General features: G+C 36.0%; 1 protein-coding gene across 1 annotated transcript; it reads left to right on the forward strand.

Annotated features, from left to right (window-relative positions):
- Window positions 1-1,289: 1,289 nt before the first annotated feature.
- On the forward strand, window positions 1,290-7,094 carry ccs (copper chaperone for superoxide dismutase). Its single transcript, XM_084711910.1, has 8 exons — window positions 1,290-1,427; window positions 1,693-1,765; window positions 3,358-3,495; window positions 4,633-4,807; window positions 5,281-5,341; window positions 5,744-5,821; window positions 5,973-6,076; window positions 6,495-7,094. The coding sequence occupies exons 1-8, from the start codon at window positions 1,293-1,295 to the stop codon at window positions 6,652-6,654; spliced, it is 924 nt and encodes a 307-aa protein (XP_084568036.1). The 5' UTR covers window positions 1,290-1,292; the 3' UTR covers window positions 6,655-7,094.
- The last annotated feature ends 3,682 nt before the right edge of the window (window positions 7,095-10,776 follow it).

Genomic DNA, 10,776 nt, shown 5'->3' on the forward strand with positions numbered 1-10,776 from the left:
GCATTTACTGGATCAGCCACAAAATGTATTCCTGTCTGGCAACATGACCTATAACATGATATATGATGTATCCATATTCTCTGCCTGCAATCCATCATTATTAACACAACTGCTGTGCTATTGTATGCATCCTTTGTGCAGATTGATTTGAAAATGATTGATTAAAATAAAGCAACACACTTTCTGTTCATCACCTGGTGAAAATCTCAATTATTAAGTCTAGGTTGTTTTAGGGGTGTTTTTTGGTGAAGAGTTACATGTTCTTCAATACATCAAAAGTCTTATACCTTTTCTTTTCATCAAAACCTTCAATTCAGTCAAGCAATTTTGATTATTTTAAAAATGCAATAAAGTCCCTAAACGTAACTGACAGTTATACATGCGTGATGCAGTACATTTATTCATTAAACTGCATTACTGCATTTACAGTAAGCACAGTTTGGTGTTTTTTTTCTACTTTACAAGCCTAGTTCAATTTTATGCCAATTTAAACTTTTACTCCACGATAATGTGAGAAGTAAATACTGTAAATTTTACTCCACTACATTTTATATTTACCAGCAGCGCTGATTTATTGATCTACCAAATCTGCCATAGTATGTTGTCAAACATTTATACTGATAACATAACTCAGAATTTGCATAAATAATGTTTTTTTTTTTTTGTTTTTTTTTTTTATTGTGCAGACAAGGGAAATATCAATCACATTGATGTCAGTTTAGCCTAATATAGTGTTTTTAGGGCTGCTACCGATGATTATCTTCATCATTGATTAATTGGTTGATTAATTCCTCAATTAACTGATTAATTGTTTGGTACATAAGCTCAACATGATGTCCTCAAATTTCTTGTTTTGTCCACAACCCAGAAATATTAAGTTTACTGTCAGAGATGAGAAAAAACCCAGAAAATATTCACATTTAAGAAGCTGAAATCAGAGAAAAAGGACTTTAAAAAAAACTCAAAATATTTGATCAGTTATCAATACAGATGCAGATTAATTTAATACTCAATTAATAGATTGATTGTTGCAAGTGTTTTATGTTGTTTGCTGGGTTTATTAGTTCCTCCTTTTGTTGTGTTTAATTTATTGATAAAGAGATTGATTTAAGACAGTCGGTGCTCGGGACATAATAATTCTTATTATATAAATTTCACTAATAAATCCGAAGACATAAACACTCTACAAACGCATTTGTCTTGCCCTCAAGACAAAATAAAAACTTGCAGTGGCAGGTACTTGGCACATGGCGGCGCTAACGTGCGATTAGTTTCACTGTGACCTCACAAATATGGCGGCGCCCGTTATCAGGTCCAGTCGGCTGGTTTCCGTTTGTAGAAAAGTGGGAAGTTATCTATTTAATTCAGTTTTCGTCGCCCAGGCGGTGACAGGCGCTAACAGGATGGAGTCGGAGAGGCCAACAAAGGTTTGACAGAGACTTTGTCACGCTTTAAACCGTTTTAATGCGTTACGACACCATTGTGCTTGTGACAATAACACTGTCAAAACAAAAACATGCCTTATTCTGCTGCTGTTGTAACATGAGCTAACTGCTGTGAGGTTTGACAGATAAAATGATTAACCTCAGTGTTACACTGCTGCACAGTTAGATAAACGATGACATGCTGCCGTTACAGATGTGATGACAATATTCATACACATTAGCCACAGGTGTTTCATTTCTTCCACAGCTGGAGTTCGCGGTGCAGATGACATGTGAGAGCTGCGCAGATAAAGTCAGAGCTGCTCTGAAGGATAAACCAGGTACAAAAAAAAACATTAAAAGCTTCACCAGCACCGTGAAAGGAGAATTAAATGCATGTTTTCATGAATCTGAAACGAGGTCCTGGTACAATAACGGCTGGTTGTGTCATGTGTTACTGAACGAGCTCTGTTTGACACAGCTGGGGACCATGACTCAGCAGATCATGTCTGTCAGCTCTTATCTGTCACTTGGTCATGGCTTTCCTTTCTTCATGCATTCCAGTCTACAGTATGGATATTAGTATAAGTTAGTATAGAGGCAGATTTATTTATACAACTCATTTCATTTCAAGTAAACTGTATATAGCAACAAGTGACATACAGGATATATAAGGATAAATATCAGGGCCAATAATTTGAAGAATTATAAGAATTAAAATTCTAGCCAGTACATATTGACTATACTAATATCTGCAAGATAGAGAGATTATGACAAAACATTTAATTGGAATTCTTAGGCAAAAAACTCACAAATAAACTTTGCTAAAGTCTTTATTTCCTATGCCCATTACTGGAAAAAAATAAGTGAACATTTGTAAAGTGAGAACTATTCTGTTTTTTTATATATATAGTGATGTCAGTTACAGCTCTTTCTGATGCTCAGGTGTGCATAAACGACAGATTATATAAACTTTTTAAAATACATGAATATGAAATTGTTCGTTACCCTGTCTGTATGCTGGTCATGAGAAGCATGAAGTTATTATCAGTTATCAACTGAAAAAACACCTAATTCTATGGATTTGTAAATTCCTAATATTTTTTTCTAAGGAGAACTAAGTAATTTGGCATGAATTATAGCCTATAGGCACTTTCAAATAATTAATTCAAATTGATTGCTAAGCTTAGGGCTGCAACTTAAGACTATTTTCATAGTCAATTAATCGGTCGATGTCAGAAAATGGTGAAAAATGAGTGTTTCCTGAAACCTAAGATGACATCCTCAAATGTCTTGTTTTACCCACAACTCAAAGATATTCAGTTTATTCTCACAGAGGAGGAAAGTAACCAAAAATATTCACATTTAAGAAGCTAAAAACAGAGAATTTTGTCTTTTCTTTTCTTAAAAAATGACTCAAAATAGTTGGTGATTAATTTAATAATCGATTAATCATTGAGTAAGTGATTAATCGTTGCAGCTCTAGCTAAGCCAGTGTAACCAGAGACTTAAGGCATGTGCAACAAAGAAACTGAGAAATGAGGAGAAGGGATTGTCTGTCTTTCTACTTCTAACTTTTAATACATTTCATAGTTCTTTCCAGGAAAGTCTTGTGAAATTTATTAGGAAAAATGGCTTGTAAAGTCTCAAAACAGACAGACACAGGAACTACACATAACTGTGAGGAAACAGACAAGCATTGAGTCTGTTTTGGAAGTGGACACAAGGGATACAGTGTAACACAGAAAAGCAGCAAATCTTCATTTTTGAGAAGATGGAAACAGATAATGTTTATCATTTTGCTCGAGAAATGGCAGATTACAAATTAATCACTATGTGTGTTTTAGTTTCTTTTCCTGCATGCATGTCATGTCTTTATCTGCATGTATATCTATCGGATCTATCGTTTTCTTTGCTGTCGATGTGTTTGCAGGAGTGAAGTCTGTCAGTATCGATGTCAGTAAGGAGGAGGTGTTGGTGGAATCTGCTCTGACCAGTGCAGAGATTCAGGCTTTGATCGAGAGCACCGGGCGCAGGGCCGTGCTGAAAGGCATCGGAGGATCAAAGCAAGGTGAGAAGCTGCACCTCTGTACTTTCTATAGCATCAACTATTGAAAACAAGTCAAGTAGCAAAAGTAATGTTTTATTAGACGATGCACAAGTTATTGTACAGCTGCCTGCTTTAAAACATTTGGGAACAGAAAGAATGTTCTGTGTCAGGATGACACAGTGTTTTAGTTATTAGTTCTGCCTTAAAAGCACCACATGGGGTTTTCTTGTAAACAAATAAAAGTTATGTTTACATGAGGGCTGGAAATCACAAATATTAATTGATAAAAATGGAAGTGAGGAAAATGCTTGTGAATTAAAAAATAAGAGAGGTAAAATAGTATCGATAGTCATTGTATTACTTTAAGTGTATACTATATTGATAATATTCTCACTGCTTAACCTCGCTGTCAGACACAGGAAGCCACCATTTTATTGGCTAAATATTGCTCCCTCCAAACTCCAGATATAGAAATAGGATAGTTCAGTTTCACCAAAGTCACACAATAACATGAACAAACCAACAGATAGAGGAAGTGAAAGTCCAGCAACTCACGTGTTCTGCAAGGTAAAATCACTGGTGTCGCCTGTGTAATTTGGTTACATACTACTGGTTTCCTATCAGAAAAGTCTGTCTGACAGCAAGGTAAAGTGGTGAATATTCTACACATAGAATACAATTATCACTATCAATAAAACACATTGTGGACGAACACAATCACAAGTTGGAAGCTCTCAATAAAAGCGTGATTGCACCTGTTTTGCCCCCCTGACCACACTGGGTTGAGTGCCAGGTCAACTCTGTGGTACATGTTTAGCACGGCAGACCTTTCAGACGCAGTTGTTTGTGACTGATTTGCCCCGTCACAACATCAGACAGGGGTTTTAAGTCTGTATTCTAGCTGGTATAAAAATAGCTGTATGTCTGTGGATGTTTCTGTTCAGTTCACAGTTTCCCTCAGATAAAATCAAATGTGAGCTGAGAAACATAATCTGATCACAGGCGGTCACTCAAGTCACATTTGTAATGCATTCTTATTCCATGTGTGCACTACAGTAACATCTAAACACAACCTGGATTTATCTATCTGGATGTGAACCCGCTCGCCGTCGTAAATATGTACATTATTTTAGGATATCTGTGTTTTTGTTGTGACAGATTTAGGTACAGCAGTGGCCATGATGTCTGGTGTGGGGAAGATCCAGGGGGTGGTGCGTTTCCTGCAGCTGTCTGAAGAGCACTGCTTGATTGATGGGACCATTGATGGGCTGGAGCCTGGACCACACGGCCTCCATGTCCACACCCTGGGGGACCTCACACTGGACTGCCACAGGTAGGACCTCTGACAGACAGACACCAGAAAAGACCTTTTATTTAAGGTTATTCCTATTTATTTGTATTCATTTTTTAATATTTTTTAGGGTCTAGAATTTATTTGCCTCCATATTTGGAAATGACTCCATACAAAGTCCTAATATAGTAAATTAAATATGTATATTGTAATAATAATGTATGTTTGTCACAAAATGCACCTTGACTTGCCTCAACACACACCATTTGGGAACTTCTGTCCAACATATACATCTGTCTTTGTGAAGCACTTTGGTGCAAAGTCTTTTTGCTTTTTAAGGAGTTATATAAATGAAGTGAGCTTGAAAATAAAATAAATCCTCTCATTTTGCAACTTTATCAACAGCAGACAGCAACAGCACTTGGAGTTAAACTGCCGTCATTTAAAACTACATGAGGAGCTGAACTTTTTTTTGCCTTTATATTATAATAGATTCAATCATTTCTTTTTCACAGTTGTGGAGAGCACTATAACCCGTTTGGAAGACAACACGGTGGTCCAGAGGACTCTGAAAGGGTAAAGCCGTATCTGTTCTTTATAACAATATAAAATAAATATAGAAATACCGTGTAATGTTTGGAGACTACTTGCTACAACATTTAGATGTAAGAGGATCAGGCTGCAGAACATAAAGTAAATAAAGGATCCTCTTATCAGAAATTCTGACAAAAATTACTCCTGAGATTTAATAAAATTTCAACACAAGCCAAATCTAAGACGTGATGCTGCTCTCAGTTTGCCAAATTTGCCCCTCAGGAGCCGTTCTGAGCAGTTCTGTTCCAGGTCTTAAATTTACAATAAAGCGTTTGAACAAGATACAAGTCTGAAGCAGTGTGTCCTCACTGTGATGCTTGTGTTTTCATTTCTGTGGTTCATGTTTATGCGTAACTCTTCTCACACGCAGTATTGATGTTACAGCATGTAGGTGATCTGGGGAATATTGTTGCTGGACCAGACGGCAGAGCCTCGTTCAGACTGGAGGACAGTCAGCTAAAGGTAACACATATTTCCCACTGGTGGCAGGTAGCCACAGTATGCTAAGCTTAACAAAAAAATAAGAAGCAGTCATATAACAATATCTAATTGGGAAAAAAAAAAAACAATACCAGAATTCCTGTTTATCGATACCTTCGCACCCACGTTGCAGGTGTGGGATGTGATTGGCCGATCGCTGGTTGTGGATGCAGAGGAGGACGACCTGGGTCGAGGCGGTCACCCTCTCTCCAAGCAGACTGGAAACTCTGGGGAAAGGTGGGTCAACGGTGGTGGTTTAATGGTAGAAAATGCAAGATTGTTTGTAAATGCACCATTCAAAGTTGGCCGGAGGGAGCAGGAAAAAGAGAGAGAGCTCAGAAATTGCACAATGAAAGCTCATCACTTTGCCGCCTTTGATTTTTATATTATATTTTATATATTTTTTTGCACTGTTGCCTATGCCATTATTAGACTATTAAGTTTTGATTTGTAAAGATCAACAGATATACAGAGATATTGATTGTGACTACATACACGTTGTTGTAGCTTCACTGAGTGAGTAAATAATTGATTGACTGATAATTTATCTTGTATAGAGACCACTTTATAAAGCAGTAATAAGAAGACAGGTGATTTTCTTCATTGCTAGAATCACTTTTTAAAATTTTTCTGTCTCTTCTTCCGTCCTCCACAGACTGGCCTGTGGGATCATCGCCCGATCAGCAGGTCTTTTCCAAAACCCCAAACAGATCTGTGCGTGTGACGGGGTCACGCTGTGGGAGGAAAGAGACAGACCGATAGCCGGGACGGGTCGAAGCAAGGCCAAAACAGAGACGCCAGCAGCACACCTCTAAACCTAAGACACAAACACATCTGTGACACATGTTGGATGGTTTCAGCACCTTGAAGAGAAAAGCAGGGGACGTTTGTGGACAGAGAGTGAAGCGAGGAAGACAAAGCACTGAGGAATACGTTTCCAGACAGCTGGAGAGGTGACCAAAAGAAAAATGGCCTTATTTTCTTAAATATTTTCTCTGTGATGAAATCAAATGCTCTCACAACCGCACTTAGTGTCCCGTGTGGATTTTAAAAGCACTAAAGCAGATTAAAACAGCCTGGGAGACTGTAAAAGTCACCTCTGATTAACTAGATGTCTGTTAATACTGTTATTTGCTTGTATAACCAGTATAACCTCTGACACGACTGTCTCATCACTGTCTAAACTGATGCACTTGTAAGATTTGAGGCATTCATTTTGGCTGTGTACTGGCTGGGATAAATAAGCTTCATTTTGCTATTAAAGTGTCTAAGTTAATTATGCAGCCTCCTAACAGAAGTAGTAAAAACATCCTGCTGCTCTCATCACGTCAACCAACTCGGTGTTTCCCAGGCAGGGGTACTTCTGCAGATCATTGGAAACACTGCAGCTCAGCTAATTTGGAAAAAGATACAAAAAAAATTCTGATTTGTTTAGAAAATGTCCAAAAATATTCAGTTCAGGAGGAAGATCAGTACACAACATAGGATTACAAAATGATGCGACTCCACAGGGTGCTTCTCAACCTAAGTCAGTTTAATACTGGTACTATGTTGCACCAACAATGATTAATTTTAAACTTGATTAAATCATGACTTAACTAATTTTGTTGCACTAAACTTTAAAACTATCATAAAATTAAGAAAGATTTCATTTAAACCTGTTTTTTTTTTTACACAAAACCTAGAATAAATTTAATTCCGTTGCACCAAAACTTAAAACTCCAACTTGAACTGAGATCCAGTATTAACTTAAAAATTAGACCTTAAAATGTCTCCAAAATAATCTATTAAGGTTCCTTGCTAGCAAACAGTGTAACATTTTGTTTAGGATTTAGCTAACTAACAAACATGTAACTCTTTCTTTCTTCCATCTCAATATTGATTAAACTATTTAATTTCAATTTACATCACTAAACTTTAGTTTTATTTTTCACAACGTAAAAACTTCACACAACAATAGCAAAAATGACAAATAACAAGCAGTACAAGGAGAGGCAAAAAAACCCCAGAAGAACCCATCTATTAAGAACTCAAAATACAGAAAATTACAGAACAATAGATGACTGTTGGCGACACAAATATGTTTGACACCAACAACATGAATAAAGAATGATAATATCAATATCAATATCAATGATATAAATTTAAAAGCAGAAAATGTTAGTATGTATTTGAGTTTGTACTTTAATTTACTAAACAGACATTTTTAATTGTGCAACAGAGCTCTGCTTAATTTTAAATCTGCTTTTACTCATTTTACACCTAGTTTTGCTGAACTCTGATCAGAGGTAATCTTAAATTATTCTTATTCTTTGTTGGTGCCACCCAGTCCAAGAGTTCGTTCATAAACAACAGTTAAAAAGGCAACAGAAAAATCAAAGTAGATAGCTAGAAGTAATGGATGAAGGGCTGAAGGGTCCAGCTTCGGCCAGTCCAGGCCTAAACGTGGACAGTTCCAGGGTCGAGGGTCCACATGTGCAGCCATGGACTAACTCAGGATGGAGGCGGAGGGAAGCTGCTGAAAGAACTGAAGAAAACCTGCATTAGCTTGTTCATTTTAAATCCATGAGGTGGTGTAAGTGACTTGGGTAAGAGAGACTTGGAGGAGCTGCGGAGTCACATTCCATCCAGAGTGAAAGGGCAAGAGGGGGTAAAAGTTTGAGAGGAGGCGGGGTGTCTTAAAGGATTGTGTGCTCAGCTGTTTGTTCAACATGGAGTTTAAGTGTACAGTTCCTTCATGGTTGCTGTAGCCAACATGAGAGCCTCACAATACAGGAAAGTTTCTGCTTCAAATCCTGTTGTCTTCTGTAGAAAACTGCACACACTGTCTAATATAATGATGCACATTAACATCTACCTGCTGACACGTGTTGATTTCTGTTAATCCATGTTTTTCCTCTTGATGAAGACGTCACTATTGGTGTACATATGTGTGTGTGACAAGTTTTCATTTTTCACACTGAGGATCTGTCTTGTCTCAGTCATGCCTGAATAAGATTATTGAATTTCCACCCAAAGCTCCAGTCGGTGTTCTTTTCTTTGTTTTTCCATTTGTTCTGGGTGCTGGGAATGCACGTAGAACGTAGGGCTGAAACTAATGATTGTTTATGTTATCAATTTATGAAAATTCCCAGGGCCCTGTTTCTGATCGTTGATCTAAATATTACTGAAGCGCATTTCTGCCACGCTGAAAAAGAAAGATGGATCAGTATCAAGTTATAGTGTGAAAAGTTTATTGTTATAACTTGTTTTTCCCATTAAGAATAATAAGATATTTTAATGTTAAAGATATTTTGCAGAAAACAAGAAACTTTTCCTGTAAGAACAATGTAATATTTATCTTGTTATAACATTAAGTTTATGTAGGTTATCCCGTTATAACATGTAACCTTTTTAACATTATAATTATAAATGGTATATTGTTGTAACAAGAAAAGTTTCTTAAAGTCTTATATAGTCTTTGTTATAATGTGAAAAGTTTTGTTAAATGTAATATGTTATAATGTGATACCTTATCTTTATAACACCAAAAGTTTAACATTAATACATGATAACTCATGTTGTATCACATGACATCACATTAGCGTGTTTTATTACATGGCTTTGTTTAATACTTAATTCGGATTACAATTACAGCATTATAAGCTCTGTTATTTCTGTATAACAGACTGTTGCTACATATTCAATAAAATCATTGTTAAATCACTAAAATATTTTAAAATTAATATTTTGTGTCAAATTATTGATTTTTTTGTACATTACCATTCATAACCAACCATCAGGCAGGAAAATGTACAGAGAGCAGGTCACTATTGTGAAATAAAGCCATAAAATGATTTTAAAAATGATATTTAGTTTCACATAAATGTGTGACAATTTTTTTTGTAAGTAATCATGTAATAAGTGGGTTAATGTACAGACAAGATGTATCAAATCATCTTGAAGGGGTTTTATCCCTTATATAATAAGAAACTTATTGTTATCAACAGTTTCATGTGATAACTTACGTTACAACGTGACATTATAACATGAAACATTTAATGTTATAACAATATGTTATTGTGTTATTACATGACTTTGTTAAATACTAAACTAAATAATTTTGATTGGTCAATTACAACATTCTGATGTCTGTTATTTCTGTATAACAAACAGTTGCTATGAACAACAGACCATTGTTATGTACACGGTTCTCATTATAGACCATGTGAATCATTTTAAAACAAATATTTTGTGTCAAATTATTATTATTTTTTTTTTTTGGTAAGTAACCATATATTAAGTGGGATGATGTACAGATCATTATTGAGAAATAAACCCCTTCAGGATCCTCAGGGGTCCTGCATCACCTTGTCTTTGTTTATGTTGCAATATTGACCTGCTCACTGTACATTATCCCTTACATATTGTGAAACATTTCACATTCTAATATATAACAATATAAATGGTATATTGGTATAACAAGGAAAGTGTTATAAAGTGTTATTGTTATAACAAAACATCAGAACAATTGAAGTTATCACATTATAACAAGACACAATTCTGGTGCAGTCATTTTACACTTGATCTGTCCTCTGTGGTTAAAGTAAATGTGTCATATTTATTTCATAGCACATAATGAGCTTTTTAATTGAGCACACTCACTTTGTTTCCTGTCCCTTTGGAGCAGAGCCCTGTGGCTTTGAGGTAGACTTTCATTCTTCCAGTGGCTCTTAATGAATTAAACAGCCTTTACGCTGGATTTGTGGTGCTTGAGTCCAGCGGTGGCAAAAGTACACTCCAGCTGTTTCTGTGCAAAACTAACTGAACCTCACCCTTTCTCTAGTGTTTAGTCTCCTACTCTATCTCTGTAGCCTTATGTCTTTTACATTGTTTTTAGTCTTGTTACACATTTTACATAATTTTTCATCTATTTCATCTTTTATATTGTTTTTTGC

This window comes from Lutjanus erythropterus, chromosome 23, assembly GCF_056507025.1.
Source record: "Lutjanus erythropterus isolate fLutEry1 chromosome 23, fLutEry1.hap2, whole genome shotgun sequence".
Classification (NCBI taxonomy): domain Eukaryota; kingdom Metazoa; phylum Chordata; class Actinopteri; order Lutjaniformes; family Lutjanidae; genus Lutjanus; species Lutjanus erythropterus.

Coding starts and splice junctions, on each gene's coding strand:
- ccs (XM_084711910.1), top strand. CDS start 1,293: ATGGCGGCGCCCGTTATCAGGTCCAGTCGGCTGGTTTCCGTTTGTAGA. Junction 4,808..5,280: donor CTCACACTGGACTGCCACAG/GTAGGACCTCTG, acceptor TCTTTTTCACAG/TTGTGGAGAGCACTATAACC. Junction 5,342..5,743: donor GTCCAGAGGACTCTGAAAGG/GTAAAGCCGTAT, acceptor TTGATGTTACAG/CATGTAGGTGATCTGGGGAA.